Source organism: Bufo bufo, chromosome 9 (genome assembly GCF_905171765.1).
Source record: "Bufo bufo chromosome 9, aBufBuf1.1, whole genome shotgun sequence".
In the NCBI taxonomy this organism is placed as follows: domain Eukaryota; kingdom Metazoa; phylum Chordata; class Amphibia; order Anura; family Bufonidae; genus Bufo; species Bufo bufo.
This window is the reverse complement of record NC_053397.1, coordinates 121,063,262-121,082,071: the sequence shown is the minus strand read 5'-3', so window position 1 is coordinate 121,082,071 and position 18,810 is coordinate 121,063,262. Positions and strand designations below refer to the sequence as shown.

Genomic DNA, 18,810 nt, shown 5'->3' with positions numbered 1-18,810 from the left:
GATGGTAGACAGTCCTCCTGGGTGTATTTCTGTGCCTGCCGTAGTGCTGCCTTGACGACGCCGCATGGGTATCCTTTGTTGTGAAATCTTCTTTTTTCAGTTACCTGACTTTGTAGTTTGAAATCTTCATCCTTTGTGCAGTTTCGACGGATCCGCTTGAATTGGCTGAATGGGATGTTATTTTTCCACTTTTTGTGGTGCGCGCTCTTATAGTCCAGATAACTGTTTCCATCTACTTTTTTGAAGAAGGTCTTGGTTTCGATGGTGTCTTCCTTAGTGGATAGGACTAGGTCCAGGTATTCTATAGATGTTTCGGAGTAGTTGGCTGTAAAGGTAAGGTTGAAGTTATTTTTGTTTAGGTGGGTGGTGAAATTGTTGGCCTCCTCTAGGCTACCATCCCAGATCAAAAGCAAGTCATCGATATAGCGTTTGTAGAAGACTAGTTTGTCTTGCCAAGGGTGTGTGTTATAAATGAATTGGTCTTCGAAGATCCCCATGTACAGATTCGCGAAGCTGGGCGCGAATCGCGTCTCCATAGCGGTCCCCCTGGTCTGCTTGTAGATTTTGTTCTCAAAAGTGAAGATATTGTGTTTGAGGATGAAGTCGATGCCGTCCAGAATGAATTGTCCCTGTGAGGTTGGCAGGTTCGCGTCTTGTTGTAGGTACTGCCGTATGGCGTCTATCCCTGTATTGTGTGGGATGTTAGAGTATAATGAGGCTACGTCGAGTGTGGCCCAAATGTATGATTTTTTTTCCAGTTTACCCTTTTGAGCAAGGTAATTAGAGTGGCGGAATCCTTCAGGTGGGAGGGTAGTTGGACGACATATTTCTGTAAAAAAATGTCAATGTAGTGTGATAAATTGCATGTAAGTGAGGAGATGCCGGAAATGATCGGTCTCCCTGGCGGATTGTGGGTAGATTTATGTACTTTTGGTAGATGGTAAAAAAGTGCCAGGTTCGGGTGGTCTATGGTAATGTATTCTTTTTCCTTTTTGGTTAGTATTTCCTGTGATTCTGCTTTTTCCAGAAGACCCAATAGTTTTTTGGTGTCTTCCTTTATGGGGTTGTGGGATAAGATTTCATAGTAGTTTTTGTCTTCTAGGATTTTGTGTGCTTCGACCAAATAATCCTCGTGGTCCTGAATCACGATGCCGCCTCCTTTATCGGCATTTCTGATGATGATGGTGTTATTATCCATGAGCTCTTTGAGGGCGATTTTTTTCTTTTTTGTTTAGGTTGTTTGGTGCTTTTAGATCTTTATTGATGGTTCTAAGGTCCTTTGTTACGAGCGTGGAGAAGGTTTCAATGTGGCTCCCCCTATGGTATATTGGGTTGAAGGTGGATTTGGGTTTTAGTCCTGTGGCGATGGCTCTTATGGTCTCGTCAGGTTGTGCATTATCGGTGCTAGTTTGCTTCGTGATTTTTGGTTTTGTGGACTGGATTTTGAAGTGCCTAGCTAATGTTAATTTCCGGATGTAGGAATTGAGGTCAACGAAAAGATCGAATTCATTGAACTTACCGCTTGGGCAAAATGACAACCCTTTCTGTAGCAGGCTTATTTCTGCTTCATTGGGTTTGTGCGATGAGAGGTTGAAGATCCTCACCCATGCCTCGTTTTTGTTCCGTTTGGGACTTAGCTGATTTGGGGTCTGTTTCTGGATTGCCCCGGTTTTCTTTTCTTTCTGTTCTGCCTCTTCCTCCTCGTCGTCCTCTTCTAGGCTTATTTGTCTTTTTATTTCTCTGTTTGGGACTGGTCTGAAGAAGTCGGTAATCATGGTTGTCCCTGACGGATGCCGCAAGGCATATACTGCTTCCGGGGTCAGGGCCCCGGGGAGGGGTAAAAAAGATGATGAATGTTGATGGACTGATTCGGTGATATCCTGGTTACTGGTGTTGTGGACAGTGATTGAGGAGCAGTTCTGTTGGTGGTCCGGAGGTTCGATGGTACCAAGATTGCTGTGGTTATGGATGGTGATAAGGGAATCTTCAGAGAGAGCAGAGTGGTTGAGTGTAGTGGTGGGGTGTTCAGGAGTCCATGGTCGGAGGTTGGTATAGGGCTGGGAGTAGTAGGTGTCGGTGCTGAGGTGGGGGGAGGACAAAATGTGGTGGGGGGGAATTGTAAGCGATTGTTGGATAGGTGATGAAGATCCGGAGGCGGGGTTGGGACGTGGTCATTGGGAATAAACCATTTGATGGAAGTGAGTTTCTGGCTCAGGTCTGTGGGGCCTTTGGGTGTGTGTTTAGAGGGGCGGGCTGTGATGTTGCGTGGTGACTGGTCTGGTTGATCAATGGTGGTAGGGAGTGTTTAGTGGATGTGGGGTTTGGAGGAGGTGAGGGTGGTGGTGATGTCTTGGGGGAGTGTGGGCCTCCCCAGCTTCGTGATTGGGTTTGTTGTATGTGATGGGTGGTTTGGACCTATGGCTGTTATGGAACGTGTTCCTTTGATATCGTTTGTTGGTGGGGTGGTGGTTATGATGTTTACCGGAGGGGTAGGGGGAGTAGTTTCTGGAATGTGTTGCTCCTGAGGATCTAGTGTATTGTGGACGTTGGTGGGGGTGACGGTCAGTGGTATTGTCTATGACGGTTCTCGGTGGTTGCACTGTTGTGGCATGTTGGTTGTGTGGTGGGCAGCGGATGGTTGCCCGATCCATTGAGCCAAAAATGGATATTGTTGGTGCTAAAGTCAGTTCTATCGCGATCAAGTTTTGAGAGTTTGCTATCTAGTATTTCTTTCTCGTATTGGAGTACTCTTGTGGTGATGGATCGGTCGTACTTGGTGAAATCTATGTGGGTAGCATACTGAGTTAGGGTGGCTGCTGATTCTTCAATATGTGCCTTAAGGGTTTCACAGTTTTTTTTCTTTTTGTCAATAGCATGATGAGCATGCCGCGTGCCCATTTCAGTAGGTATTCATCCCATTCTTTAGAAAAAGAGGGGTCGTTTGCGAAGCTACTTTTGAACCTCAGTCTGAGACCTCTGGGGACGAAGTTCTCTTTGAGGTAGATTTCGAGGAGTAACCAGTCTAAATGGTGCTGGATTTCCTCTTTTAGCAATTTTTCCAAACCAAAGAATAGGTGGAGAAGGTCTCTACTTTGAATCTTTGGTGTCGTCTCTGTTGGAGTCTCTACGCACTGTGTGTGTTCAGTAGTTGCTCCATTGTTTGTCCAGATTGATATCAATTTGGTCCGTTGTTGGATTCTCTTGGAGCAGTAGTCCATGGTGGGCGTCCAAATTTGTCACGGTGGGTGAGTGCCCACGGGAGACCTAGAGCCGCCGTACTCCCAGGCCAAAAATACTTAAGGCCTTGGTCCTGACGTAGTCAGGAATATACAGCAATTCGGCGGGAGAAAAGGGAGAAGGGAGAGGCGCTCATAGGGTGGTGGGTAGCAGTTATGTGGTTTGACGAAGTGGTTGAAGTGTGCTCACCTTTTGGTGTTGTGCGGGTTGGAGCACAACGTCCGTGAAGGCAGGTACACGTGGAGAAAAAAGGGGGGGGGGGGGGTTTTGGATGGTCGGTGCTGCCAGTACCCGTTCGGTCCCTTAGGTGGAGTTGCCAAGGACTCCTAGGGACTGTGAAGGAAGAAATTGCTGGTTTGTGTGCGAGTGCACACAGTAGGGTATTTGTTTGGCGCACAAAAGACGACCTCAGTCAGCGGATTTTTGATGAAATAGTCAGCGGATTTTTTTATTTTTTTATTTTTTGGGGGGGGAGCACCCAAAACTGTAGATGTTGAGAATTTACCTAATTACTTGGGGAACGACATTCTAGAGAACTGGTGCAGCTCGGGAGAAGTCTTGAAGAAGGGAGGGATTGGTTTGGATTATGGTAGATGTTAGGGCTCTTTCACACTTGCGTTCTTTTCTTCCGGCATAGAGTTCCGTCGTCGGGGCTCTATGCCGGAAGAATCCTGATCAGTTTTATCCTAATGCATTCTGAATGGAATGAAATCCGTTCAGGATGCATCAGGATGTCTTCAGTTCTGGAACGGAACGTTTTTTGGCCGGAGAAAATACCGCAGCATGCTGCGCTTCTTGCTCCGGCCAAAAATCCTGAAGACTTGCCGCAAGGCCGGATCCGGAATTAATGCCCATTGAAAGGCATTGATCCGGATCCGGCCTTAAGCTAAACGCCGTTTCGGCGCATTGCCGGACCCGACATTTAGCTTTTTCTGAATGGTTACCATGGCTGCCGGGACGCTAAAGTCCTGGCAGCCATGGTAAAGTGTAGTGGGGAGCGGGGGAGCAGTATACTTACCGTCCGTGCGGCTCCCCGGGCGCTCCAGAGTGACGTCAGGGCGCCCCAAGCGCATGGATCACGTGATCGCATGGACACGTCATCCATGCGCATGGGGCGCTCTGACGCCGCACGGACTGTAAGTATACCGCTCCCCGCTCCTACTATGGCAACCAGGACTTTAATAGCGTCCTGGCTGCCATAGTAACACTGAACGCAATTTGAAGACGGCTCCGTCTTCAAATGCTTTCAGTACACTTGCGTTTTTCCGGATCTGGCGTGTAATTCCGGCAAGTGGAGTACACGCCGGATCCGGACAACGCAAGTGTGAAAGAGGCCTTAGTCGTAAATCACTGGCAGAGCATAAAGCCTTTTGGTGTGCTGGACTGAAATCTGAGAGGAGACATAGCGGGTGCCATACCGTGGAGAGCTTTGTGGATCAGATTGAGGATTTTAAATTGAATCCTATACTCTATGGACAACCAGTGCAATGACTGGCATAGGGTGGAGGAATTGGAGTAGCCTGGCTGCTGCATTAGGAATAGATTAGATTGGAGAGGGGAGAGTTTAGTGAGGGGGAGATTGACTAATAAAGAGTTGCAGTAATCAAGACAAAAAAATGGATCAGGACAACAATGAGATTTTTTTTGTTTGTTTTCACATTACAAAAGACATATTCTAGAGATGGTTTTTGAGGTGCAGGAGGTATGATTGCGAAAGTGATTGAATATAGGGGGTGAAGGGCAGATGAGTGTCGAACATAACACCAAGACAACGGCGTGGTGCCCAGGAGTTATGGTTGTGAGAGGGCGATAACAGGTTTAGGTAGGTTAGTAGATGGTCCAGACGGCACTTCTCCCTGTGACCGCAGCTGTCTAATGACAGCACGCTCACAGTGATCTGCAGCGGCACAGGCTACCGGCAGATCGCGATGTAACCTGACTATTTTATACGTCTGGTTACACATAGGAGCCTACTGCTGTAAAGTATAAAGTGCGGCAGTAGGCTAGTGGTTAAAGTGCAAAAATACACTATTTGTTACCAAACCATTCCTAATATTGTGAATATATTCTTGTACCTTAGTTTTAAATTTGCGTAGGATACGGCCCACACACTGGAGGTCACATGGGCACTTCACCATGTAGACAACTCAATACTTTCACATGTGATGGTCCCTCTCACTTTCTGTTCCCCATGAAAACTAGTAGATCTATTTAGATCAGTCCTGATATGCTGATTGCTTAAATAGCATTTTCTGCATGCTATGCCAAAACCGCACTATGTGAATAGATTCTAGGAATGATGCACTTGGTTCGGTTTAAGGGCTCTTTCACACTTGCGTTGTCCGGATCCGGCGTGTACTCCATTTGCCGGAATTACACACCGGATCCGGAAAAACGCAAGTGAACTGAAAGCATTTGAAGACGGATCCGTCTTCAAAATGCGTTCAGTGTTACTATGGCACCCAGGACGCTATTAAAGTCCTGGTTGCCATAGTAGTAGTTGGGAGCGGGGGAGCAGTATACTTACAGTCCGTGCGGCTCCCGGGGCGCTCCAGAATGACGTCAGGGCGCCCCATGCGCATGGATTACGTGATCCATGCGATCACGTCATCCATGAGCGCGGGGCGCCCTGACGTCACTCTGGAGCGCCCGGGGAGCCGCACGGACGGTAAGTATACTGCTCCCCCGCTCCCCACTACACTTTACCATGGCTGCCAGGACTTTAGCGGCTTGGCAGCCATGGTAACCATTCAGAAAAAGCTAAACGTCGGATCCGGCAATGCGCCGAAACTATGTTTAGCTTAAGGCCGGATCCGGATTAATGCCTTTCAATAGGCATTAATTCCGGATCCGGCCTTGCGGCAAGTGTTCCGGATTTTTGGCCGGAGCAAAAAGCGTAGCATGCTGCGGTATTTTCTCCGGCCAAGAAACGTTCCGTTCCGGAACTGAAGGCATCCTGATGCATCCTGAACGGATTTCTCTCCATTCAGAATGCATGGGGATAATCCTGATCAGGATTCTTCCGGCATAGAGCCCCGACGACGGAAAATCTATGCCGGAAGAAAAGAACGCAAGTGTGAAAGAGCCCTAAGGCTACTATGAACCAATTTGTTCTTCAAAGTGGGAGCCATCGAGAAAAAAAAGTAAGGATCACCAGCAACAGAGGACCAAGGACTGGGTCATTTCTTAATACTGACCAGTTTTTCAGTTTGTTTTATACACTTCAAATATAAAGTCTGTGAAACCCATGTCGGGTGTCGTTGTGGTTTTAGCTTTATCCTTGTGAGTACGATAAAAACTCCTTACTTAGGCTACGTTCACACTTGCGGCAGATGATTCCGGATGCATTTGTGAGACTGAGACGGATGTGGACAAAATGCATTGCAATACCATATCCGTCTTTCCGTTTGTCATCTGGAAAAACTGATCCGGTATTTATTTATTTTTCTCAATTTTAAAACTTTGCGCAGATCGGGAAACCGGATCCGGTTTTTCGGATCACTTGGTACCGGATCCGGCTTTTATACTTTTCAATGGAAATGAATGCCGGATCCGGCATTCTGGCAAGTGATCAGGATTTTGGGCGGGAGAGAACTAAAACATAACTTTAAATTTATACATCAATAAAATGATGGTCCCTAAGGTAGTAAAATAAATCAAAATAGCTGCTTGTAAGCAATCGCACATAAATATTCACGCAAGTAAGAAACTTAGTGCACGGCGGCACTTGGTATGGAAAACCTTGTTCCTACTGCACTGTCGTCCGGATCCAGTATGCAATCAGTATCCAGGTAAGTACCAATCAATCCACTTAGAGGAGACTGTCTGCTGCAATACCTGTAGGGTATAATTTGGGGTCTATTATGTCTATAATGTAGACCTGTGGTGGAATGGCCCTAGCCTCTAGATGTTGGAACAGCCTCACCACAGGGCACTCGTCCTTAAAAGGGTGACCTGTCCGGAACCTTTCCCTGTTCGCTGGCCCTGATACAGCCCTATTCTAATCCCAGTCCCTACATGCACGTTTCATATTCAAGTAGAACAATCAGGGGAATTAGTCAGGATATCTAGGCAAGATGAGAATCAAGGGAAGATTGTGGTGGGGGTATATAAACCCAAAACCCATCAACAGTATGATAAACTGTTCCCAGTGGATGGAGAGGTGATACCAGTTATAACACACCTCACCACCCAATAGTTGTAAGGAAGAGGGGGAAAGGGAGGACTGGATAAAACTCCCTAGCCTCTCAAAAGGGTATGATAACAGCCACGGGCAATAGATCGCACCCGTGCTGTCAGAAGAGCAAGCTTTTAAATGCTTACCCTAAGCAATGCGAGGCCATAATGGCCGCGCCTCATGCATGGGCACGTGAGCCGGCTATTGATGGACTGCGCATGCGTGAGGACGCAGGTTCCCAAGTTAAAGACGCCATTGTCATGTCATCACGTCAGACCGCACAGATGGCAGTGCGAGCAGTGGTAAGTTGGGTTGCTAGGCAACCAGGGTGCATCCCCAGCAACCAACACCGACACGGTCCCAAATTAGGGGCGTGTAACATTAAAAATACATTTATAGCGTAAATAAAGGTTGGAAAGCAGGTCTGGAGAATAATACAACTACCGTATTTTTCGCTTTATAAGACGCACCTGATAAGACGCACCCCAGATTTTAGAGTAGAAAAATAAGAAAAAATATTTTTCATCAGACCTCATATCAGCCCACTCAGAGCCTTATAAGACCTGAGATTAGCCCATCAGTGCCCCCAGACCTGAGATTAGCCCATCAGTGCCCCCAGACCTGAGATTAGCCCATCAGTGCCCCCAGACCTGAGATTAGCCCATCAGTGCCCCCAGATCAGACTAAAATAAAAAACATCTTACCTGTTCTGCTCCGTGGCTCCTCTTCAGCTGTCGCGTTCCCATCTTCCCGGCCTGCGCTGCACTGTCACATGACTGCGTGCAGCGTCAGGTCATAATGCACGCACTACGTCCTTACTCTGTACGGGGTCAGGACAGTGCAGAGCAGGCCAGAAAGATGGGAGCGCGACAGCTGAAGAGGAGCCGTGGCACAGACCAGGGAGGGTAAATATTACCTGTGCTTGTGGCGCTTCGCTCCCCGCTCTTAATACATACTAGTGAGCGCCTCCATAATGGAAGCCCTCACTAGTATTCGTTTTATAAGACGCACTGACATTTCCCCCCCACTTTTGGGGGGGGGAAAAGTGCGTCTTATAAAGCGAAAAATACGGTACCTCTTGTTTATATGTTTGAAGCCAGTGATTAGTTATATATTGTTACTCCAACAAAAAGGCAAGGAAAAATAACTATCTGGAGCGCATATTAGGATATAAACCAATCCCTAAAAGCGCGCTATCCAAAATCCTTAAACCTAAAAATAAATTATGTTTAGAGCACAGTATAACCTGGGGGATATTCAAATGAAGCAGCTAAAATTCAGTTGCTCATTTAGTCCAGTCGGTGAGACGGTACGCAACAGGAAAATCCACCATGCTTCACACTGCAACAGTAGACTGTCCCAATCGCTCCCTCTAATGGGTGGTTTTACCAGTTCAATGCCTACAACCCTAATGCATCACGGATCTCCTTGGTGACATTCATGCACATGTCTTGACACAGCTGTGTCTTTCTTGTTGGCTATATCACCAAGGTGCTCCCCAACTCGTCTTCGCAACTCCCTCTTCGTTTTGCCTATGTACTCCAATTTGCAGTCGCAGGTGATCTTATAGATCACACCACAGCTGTGGCAGGTAAAGTCATGAATATGGAAGGTTTGTTGTAAGTTGGTGCTGAAAAATGTCTTGGAGGTCCTCATTGTACCAGAGGCAACACACCCACTACATCTGAAACAACCCTCAGGTTTACGGTCCAACCAGATGCCAAGTGTTGGACCTGAAGAGTAGGGACTACGGACCAAGATATCCCTGAGTTTACTCCCTCATTTAAGGTTGCCTTTAAGGATCTTCAGAAGCTCCATATGGTGGGAGGTCCAGAGTTTGGATAACTATATAAAACACAGCATTGTCCCCAGGGGTCTTAGAATCACCTTGATTCAGGCCCAGAGAAACCGGAGTCCGGGATTCAATAGCCTCTGGGAGGACGTTGTAACTTGGAGCTCCCTACAATTTATGACCTTGTTATTAGAAGAGGAAAAGATTAATCTTGAAAGTCTCACAAGCAAACTTAAAATACAGATTGAGGTGGCCAAGACATTTGCCCAAGATCCTGAATATAGTAATAAAGAACTACAGTTGCAAGCATCAATTGAGAAATTCCAGTATTTTTTGAGAGGGAAAACGCAGGCAATTTAATCTCCAAGAGTTTATAACAAAGCCTATTTAGTCTTAAAAGAAAGACCATCCCCCCCCCTCCCCAATTAGGGAGAGTAATTCGGATTTGTCCATGACTGAGACCGAAATATCAGACAGTGAATGGAAACAAACAGGCCCAACCTTGATTAAAAAAAACAGGGGTAGAGGCAGAGGCAGGGGTGGTAGAGGTGGAGATTACACCACTACGCCCACTAATACTTTTTTAGATCAGGGAGTGACCTACCACTTCAGAAATCTTACCAACCCCCGAGAGCAGACGGCCCAAAAATAGTTCATTTTTCGGATAGGACTTTACTTGAGACTGAAATGGCCTTTCATTTGTCCCAACCTGCCGTTTTGATCCTTTTATCTGGGTCAAAGATTTACAACAGCTTGTTCGTAAATTACGTTGGCACAAATTCTACAAAAACAATGATAGACGAAAGTGCCTTGACTTGGGTTAACCTTAGATGAGTCCTGTTCCTGAGATGAGTCAGGGACAGGACTCATCTCAGGTTAATTTGCATATGTATCAAATTATTTTTTTTTTACACAATAAAAGCACACAGAGCTATGGGGACTGGGTATTGCAGATGTGCTAGCGGCCATCTAGCAACCCATGTCCTCAGCTCTATACACAAAATCCCGGTGACAGGTTCCCTTTTAACCCTCCGACAAAGGGGGAAACACTGTGGTTATGAATCGGTCGAATTATCAATCAATGTGTGCCCGGATTCTTCGTGACAGAGGAAACTATGCGATCTTGGCCTCAAATCCCACTGATTCAGACCTACTTGAACTCGAGGGATTACTGATTTCAAAGTAGCAGTAGGACTTCCTCAATCCCAGTCTCCCTGTAACAGCGACATTCTAGTCTGCCAAAAATTCATAAGGGGACAAAACCACTTAAAGGCAGACCAATTGTCAGGAGTATTTGCCAAAATCTAGGCGTGTACATTGAGAAGATCCTCATGCCCTTCGTGACACCACTTTCATCGTACACGAGGGACATGATGGATCTCCTCAAGAGATTGGACGGCATCACTATCAAGAAACATTCGATGCTGGCGAGCATTGACGTGGAGGCACTGTATTCTTCAATCCCCCACGAGTTTGGCCTGAGAGCTGTTGAACATTTTTTGAGTATGAGGGGGCAGCAGTACTCCCAGCACAATGTTTTTGTGCTGAGATTACTAAGATATCTGCTCACGCACATTTTTTTTTCTCTTTGACGATAAGATTTACCACCAGCTCAGGGGTACAGCAGTGGGTTGTTCGTGTGCACCATCTTATGCCAACCTGCTCCTGGGCTGGTGGGAATCCACCGTGGTTTTTGGTGAAGGCATGTTGTCGAGTACTGGGGCCATTTTGTTGTGGGCCCGGTACATCGACGACCTATTCATCATTTGGAACGATTCCAGACCCACCTTCACACAGTTTGTGGACAAACTCAACTGTAATGAAATTGTCTTAAGATTTACTTATGAGGTGGACCCAAACCCGTTGCCATTCTTGGACATCTGTATTTCTAGGGGGTAAATCTGATGAATTGTGCACCACAATCTACAGAAAACCTACCTCTATGAACTCAGTTTTACACTGGTCTAGTAGCCACCCCACCCCTCTTAAAAAGGGAGGGCAGTACTTGTGTGTACGTTGTAACTGCTCCGAAAACCGTGAGTTTTTTTTAACCAAATCGGGACCTCAGGGAAAGGTTTTGCACTAGAGGTTACCCAGACATTGTGTTGTGACAGGCGTTCCAGAGGGCTAGATCGACATCCAGCACAGATCTCCTGACTCCTAAGAAGAAAAAGCAAGGGGATCATAAGATTCGCCTGATTGGCACATTTGATGGGATGTCTGACAAAGTAAGAGACATCCTTAAAAAAAACTGGTCAATCCTCATTATGGACCCTGATATCTGTGAGATTGTACATAATTACCCACAAATAACACTTAGAAGGGGCCAAAGTCTCAGGGATATCTTGGTCCGTAGTCACTACTCTCCAGGTCCAACACTTGGCATCTGGTTGGACCGTAAACCCGAGGGTTGTTTCAAATGTAGTGGGTGTGTTGCAAGTGGTACAATGAGGACCTCCAAGACATTTTGGCCTCGCATTGACAGCACGGGTGCGATCTATTGCCCGTGGCCGTTATCATGCCCTTTTGAGAGGCTAGGGAGTTTTATCTAGTCCTCCCTTTCCCCCCTCTTCCTTACAACTATTGGGTGGTGAGGTGTGTTATAACTGGTATCACCTCTCCATCCACTGAGGGAACAGTTTATCATACTGTTGATTGTGTGGGTTTTGGGTTTATATATCCCCACCACAATCTTCCCTTGATTCTCATCTTGCCTAGATATCCTGACTAATTCCCCTGATGATTGTTCTACTTGAATATGAAACGTGCATGTAGGGACTGGGATTAGGATAGGGCTGTATCAGGGCCAGCGGACAGGGAAAGGCTCCGGACGGGTCACCCTTTTAAGGACGAGTGCCCTGTGGTGAGGCTGCTCCAACATCTAGAGGCTAGGGCCATTCCACCACAGGTCTACATTATAAACATAATAGACCCCAAATTATACCCTACAGGTATTGCAGCATACAGTCTCCTCTAAGTGGATTGATTGGTACTTACCTGGATACTGATTGCATACTGGATCCGGACGACAGCGGTAGGAACAAGGTTTTCCATACCAAGTGCCGCTGTGCACTAAGTTTCTTACTTGCGTGAATATTTGTGCGATTGCTTACAAGCAGCTATTTTGATTTATTTTACTACCTTTAGGGCCTATCCTTTTATTGATGTATAAATTAAGTTATGTTTTAGGTTAACAATTGATCACTGATTTCAGCGACTTTTAGGATTTTTTTTTTTCTTATTTTTTTTTTTTTGTGATTTTACGCATCAATCTTGTGTTATCTTCCTTTTCGAGTTATTTCTACCGGAGAGAAAAATGCAGCATGCTGCGGTATTTTCTCCGGCCAAAAACCGTAAGAGAGGCTGAACTGATGCATACTGAACGGATTGCTCTCCATTCAGAATGCATTAGGATAAAACTGAAGTGTTTTTTTTCCGGTATTGAGCCCCTGTGACGGAACTCAATACCAGAAAAGTTTAACGCAAAAAGTGGGAAAGTACCCTTATATTTATTTTGTGGTTCTTTGGTATGATCATCTCCTTTCCTCTGAGTAGAAAATAGTAGGAAAGATTGATTTGAGAAGATACCGCCTCCCGGATTAATAAGCAGTGATTTGGTTGTGTTGATAGTATGGATCTTGTCTGAGACAGTGGAGTAATCATGGTTTTTCTTTCAAAAGTTTTAATTTAGTTATACAGAGCGACGTGGGCATTAATGTTATGGATTGTTCTTTCCATCAGTTTAACTGATCCGTATAAGGCTACTTTCACACTTGCGTTCGGGGTTCCGCTTGTGAATTCCGTTTGAAGGCTCTCACAAGCTGTCCGTACAGCCCCAAGGAATTCTGAGTGGATGCAGATCCGCTCAGAATGGCTCAGTTTGGCACCGTTTGGCTGACACCTGAATGCAGCGTTCGGGTGTCCGCCTGGCCGTGCGGAGCCAAACGGATCCGTCCAGACTTACAATGCAAGTCAATGGGGACGGATCCGTTTGACGTTGACACAATATGGTGCAATTGCAAACTGATCCGTCCCCCATTGACTTTCAATGTAAAGTCAGGAGTCCCTATTAATAAACCATCGGATCGGAGTTTTCTCCAATCCGATGGTATATTTTAACTTGAAGCGTCCCCATCACCATGGGAACGCCTCTGTGTTAGACTATACCATCGGATTTGACTTAGATCGTGAAACTTAGATCCGACAGTATATTCTAACACAGAGGCGTTCCCATAGTGATGGGGACGCTTCAAGTTAGAATATACTGAGAACTGTGTAATAACTGCCCCCTGCTGCCTGGCAGCACCTGATCTCTTACAGGGGGCTGTGATCTGCACAATTAACCCCTCAGGTACCAGACCCCCCTCCCTCCCCAGTTTTAAATTCATTGGTGGCCAGTGCGGCCTCCCTCCCCAGTATTATATTCATTGGTGGCCAGTGCGGCCCCCCTCCCTCCCTCCCCAGTATTATATTCATTGGTGGCCAGTGCGGCCTCCCTCCCCAGTATTATATTCATTGGTGGCCAGTGCGGCCTCCCTCCCCAGTATTATATTCATTGGTGGCCAGTGCGGCCCCCCTCTCTCCCCAGTATTATATTTATTGGTGGCCAGTGCGGCCCCCCTCCCTCCCCAGTATTATATTCATTGGTGGCCAGTGCGGCCCCCCTCCCTCCCTCCCCAGTATTATATTCATTGGTGGCCAGTGCGGCCCCCCTCCCTCCCTCCCCAGTATTATATTCATTGGTGGCCAGTGCGGCCCCCCTCCCTCCCTCCTCAGTATTATATTCATTGGTGGCCAGTGCGGCCCCCCTCCCTCCCTCCCTCCCTCCCCAGTATTATATTCATTGGTGGCCAGTGCGGCCCCCCTCCCTCCCTCCCTCCCAAGTATTATATTCATTGGTGGCCAGTGCGGCCTCCTCTCCCCCCCCCCCCCCCCTAATTAAAATCACCCCCCCATCATTGGTGGCAGCGGAGAGTTCTGATCGTAGTCCCAGTTTAATCGCTGGGGCTCCGATCGGTTACCATGGCAGCCAAGACGCTACTGCAGTCCTGGCTGCCATGGTTACTTAGCAATTTTAGAAGCATTATACTTACCTGCGATGTCAGTGACCAGCCAGGCGCTCCTCCTACTGGTAAGTGAAAGGTCTGTGCGGTGCATTGCTTATAGCACAGACCTTTCAATTACCAGTAGGAGGAGCGACTGGCCGGTCACAGACAGCGCAGGTAAGTATAATGCTTCTAAAATTACTAAGAAACCATGGCAGCCAGGACTGCAGTAGCGTCTTGGCTGCCATGGTAACCGATCGGAGCCCCAGCGATTTAAACTGGGACTCCGATCTGTACTCTCCGCTGCCACCAATGATGGGGGGAGGGGAGGCCGCACTGGCCACCAATGAATATAATACTGGGGAGGGAGGGGGGCCGCACTGGCCACCAATGAATTTAAAACCGGGGAGGGAGGGGGGTCTGGCCCCTGCTGCCTGGCAGCACCTGATCTCTTACAGGGGGCAATGATACGCACAATTAACCCCTCAGGTGCGGCACTTGAGGGGTTAATTGTGTGGATCACAGCCCCCTGTAAGATCGGGTGCTGCCAGGCAGCAGGGGGCAGTTATGTACACAGTTCTTTTAGTATATTCTAACTTGAAGCGTTCCCATCACCATGGGAACACCTCTGTGTTCGAATATACAGTCGTGGCCAAAAGTTTTGAGAATTAGATAAATATTGGAAATTGGAAAAGTTGCTGCTTAAGTTTTTATAATAGCTATTTGCATATACTCCAGAATGTTATGAAGAGTGATCAGATGAATTGCATAGTCCTTCTTTGCCATGAAAATTAACTTCATCCCCAAAAAAAACTTTCCACTGCATTTCATTGCTGTCATTAAATGACCTGCTGAGATCATTTCAGTAATCGTCTTGTTAACTCAGGTGAGAATGTTGACGAGCACAAGGCTGGAGATCATTATGTCAGGCTGATTGGGTTAAAATGGCAGACTTGACATGGTAAAAGGAGGGTGATGCTTGAAATCATTGTTCTTCCATTGTTAACCATGGTGACCTGCAAATAAATGCGTGAAGCCATTATTGCGTTGCATAAAAATGGCTTCACAGGCAAGGATATTGTGGCTACTAAGATTGTACCTCAATCAACAATTTATAGGATTATCAAGAACTTCAAGGAAAGAGGTTCAATTCTTGTTAAGAAGGCTTCAGGGCGTCCAAGAAAGTCCAGCAAGCGCCAGGATCATCTCCTAAAGAGGATTCAGCTGCGGGATCGGAGTGCCACCAGTGCAGAGCTTGCTCAGGAATGGCAGCAGGCAGGTGTGAGCGCATCTGCACGCACAGTGAGGCGAAGACTTTTGGAAGATGGCCTGGTGTCAAGAAGGGCAGCAAAGAAGCCACTTCTCTCCAAAAAAAACATCAGGGACAGATTGATCTTCTGCAGAAAATATGGTGAATGGACTGCTGAGGACTGGGGCAAAGTCATATTCTCCGATGAAGCCTCTTTCCGATTGTTTGGGGCATCAGGAAAAAGGCTTGTCCGGAGAAGAAAAGGTGAGCGCTACCATCAGTCCTGTGTCATGCCAACAGTAAAGCATCCTGAGACCATTCATGTGTGGGGTTGCTTCTCATCCAAGGGAGTGGGCTCACTCACAATTTTGCCCAAAAACACAGCCATGAATAAAGAATGGTACCAAAACACCCTCCAACAACAACTTCTTCCAACAATCCAACAACAGTTTGGTGAAGAACAATGCATTTTCCAGCACGATGGAGCACCGTGCCATAATGCAAAAGTGATAGCTAAGTGGCTCGGGGACATTTTGGGCCCATGGCCTGGAAACTCCCCAGATCTTAATCCCATTAAGAACTTGTGGTCAATCCTCCAGAGGCGGGTGGACAAACAAAAACCCACTAATTCTGACAAACTCCAAGAAGTGATTATGAAAGAATGGGTTGCTATCAGTCAGGAATTGGCTCAGCAGTTGATTGAGAGCATGCCCAGTCGAATTGCAGAGGTCCTGAATAAGAAGGGCCAACACTGCAAATACTGACTCTTTGCATAAATGTCATGTAATTGTCAATAAAAGCCTTTGAAACGTATGAAGTGCGTGTAATTATATTTCACTACATCACAGAAACAACTGAAACAAAGATCTAAAAGCAGTTTAGCAGCAAACTTTATGAAAACTAATATTTGTGTCATTCTCAAAACTTTTGGCCATGACTGTACTGTCGGATCTGAGTTTTCACAAAGTGAAAAATCAGATCTGAAAAAAAGTTATGCAGACGGATCCGTTCTGAACGGATGCAAGCGTTTGCATTATAGGTGCGGATCCGTTTGTGCAGATACCAGACGGCTCTGCACCGAATGCAAGTGTGAAAGTAGCCTAAAATAAAAATGAAGAAACATGACTGTTCCCCTTTCCCATTGTCCAAAAATATAACCAATCCCACGTCACTTGACTTCTTTGAAGGTATAAATGGTTTATTTGGAAAAAAAAATTCACAAAAAACAGCTTTTTTTGGACTTAAGTAAGAGGCTCACATCTCCATTCAATATATCTGGTACTCTCTTCTAGCAGAGGAGCAGACTACCGGAATTACAGTATCTGGCATTACCATGCACTGTCGGATTCCATTTATAGTGATTCGGCAGTGTCCGGCTATGATGGATTCTGGTAGTCTGTTCCTGCAGAACTCGAATGTGGACAGCTTAGGGTACTTTCACACTAGCGGTATTGAGTTCTGTCGCAGTTTTATCCTAATGCATTCTGAATGGAGAGAATTCCGTTCAGGATAAATCAGTTCAGTCCCTTTTAAGTTTTTTGGACGGAGATAATACCTCAGCATGCTGCAGTTTTATCTCCGGCAAAAATACTGATCACTTGCCGGATACGGCATTAATTTACATTGAAGTCTATTAGTGCCGGAGCCAGCATTAAGTGTTTTGTCAAAACGTATCCAGCTTTCCGGTCTGTGCATGTGCAGACTTTCAAAAATGCAAAAAAAATTAATACCAGATCAGTTTTTCCGGATGACACCGGAGAGATGGATCCGGTATTTCAATGCATTTGTCAGACGGATCCGCATCCGAATCAGTCTGACAAATGCCATCAGTTTGTGTCCTGATTCGGTGATGGAACTGCCTGCCGGAATCCTCTGCTACAAGTGTGAAAGTACCCTTACAGCTCCCAACTTTACTACGCAATGGAGATCGAAGTCAAATCATACATAATACCGGTTTTCTCTGTCTCCTCATAGGATATATTCAAATAAACATTTTTATCATTTTTTTTGTGTACAGTTTTCCTTTTCTTCTGGTGCTGTGTGTATCATAATTTTGTTCATTTAGCTGTGTGGTTATGATGAGACTAAAATGAATTTATAAAGTGAACCGTATTCTGCTTTATCTAAGGGCAGAATTGTTTGTATGGACACAACAGTAAGTTATGGTGATATAATCAAGTACATATAAAGCCTGATCTGATCTGCGTTGGACACTCAGGGGCTGTTTACATCTAGTTTTTGCTGTACATAAAGCGGATAGATTTAGACATGCATAAAAAAAGTATACAAATTATGCAATTTTGTGATCATCTGTACTTTTTTTTAACATATACGTTTGACAGAAGTGCATACATTTTCATACATTGTGTGTCTTTTTAACAAAAACATACATTTTTGTGAAATTTCTTTTTTAAATAAAGATTTGAAGTGTATTAAAGGAAGTAGGAAGTATCTAGTAAAAATGGATATGTTTAATATCCATTGTTTGTCTTGCATTTCAATCTCCCATTCACTGCAACGTGTGAAAAAACATAGATTTCTCAATTTTTTAATTTTTTTTTAGAGAAACGTTCTGCATGTAGGACTTATTATATTTTTTCTGTTTAAAGGGGTTCTGCATTTTTTAAAACTCTGGATAGATCATCAGCATCTGATCGGCGGGGGTCCGACACCCGGGACCTCCGCCGGTCAGCTGTTTGAGAAGGCAGCGGCTCTGGCAGTAGTGCAGCGGCCTTCTCGCTGTTTACCGCAGGCCCAGTGACGTCACGACTAGTATCAACAGAGCTTAGCCCCGCCCAGGCCATCGATACTAGTCGTGACGTCACTGGGCCTGCGGTAAACCGCAAGAAGGCCGCAGCTCTACTGCCAGCGCCGCTGCCTTCTCAAACAGCTGATCGGCAAAGGTTCCGGGTGTCGGATAGATCATCAGTTTAAAAAAACTGCAGAACCCCTTTAGAGTAGACTCCTGAATGGAAACTGAACAGATGCCATTGGGATCTATTTGGCTCCCTTCAGGTGAGTTTTTTTGCCGACTTTAGTTACTTTTGTTGTTCTCCTATAACGGAACAGAACAACAGGAATCAATAGCGCAAGTGTGAAAGGGGCTAATTGTCTAAAATGTGTTTTCTTCACTTCTAGGTATAAACAGATTGACTATTTATATCTGAATGCTGGTATAATGCCAAATCCTCAAGTAAGCCTCAAAGCCTTTGTAAAGGGTCTGTTTTCCAGGTAAAGTAAGTTAATTTGAACACTTTTTGTAAGGGTGCCTTCATACTGTGTCCGTTTTGTGTGCCTCTGGGTCCCTGCG

General features: G+C 45.8%; 1 protein-coding gene across 4 annotated transcripts in view; it reads left to right on the top strand.

The window, feature by feature from the left end:
- The window catches only part of HSD17B7 (hydroxysteroid 17-beta dehydrogenase 7), a 169,648-nt gene that overhangs the window by 48,330 nt on the left and 102,508 nt on the right, over positions 1-18,810 (top strand). For 3 of the 4 annotated variants that reach the window (XM_040407785.1, XM_040407784.1, XM_040407787.1), the window contains exon 3: positions 18,639-18,731. The exons of the other annotated variant lie outside the window; for it this stretch is intronic. In XM_040407785.1, coding sequence (XP_040263719.1) covers positions 18,639-18,731 — 93 coding nt within the window. The remainder of the gene's footprint in view (positions 1-18,638; positions 18,732-18,810) is intronic. 4 annotated transcript variants of the gene reach the window in all.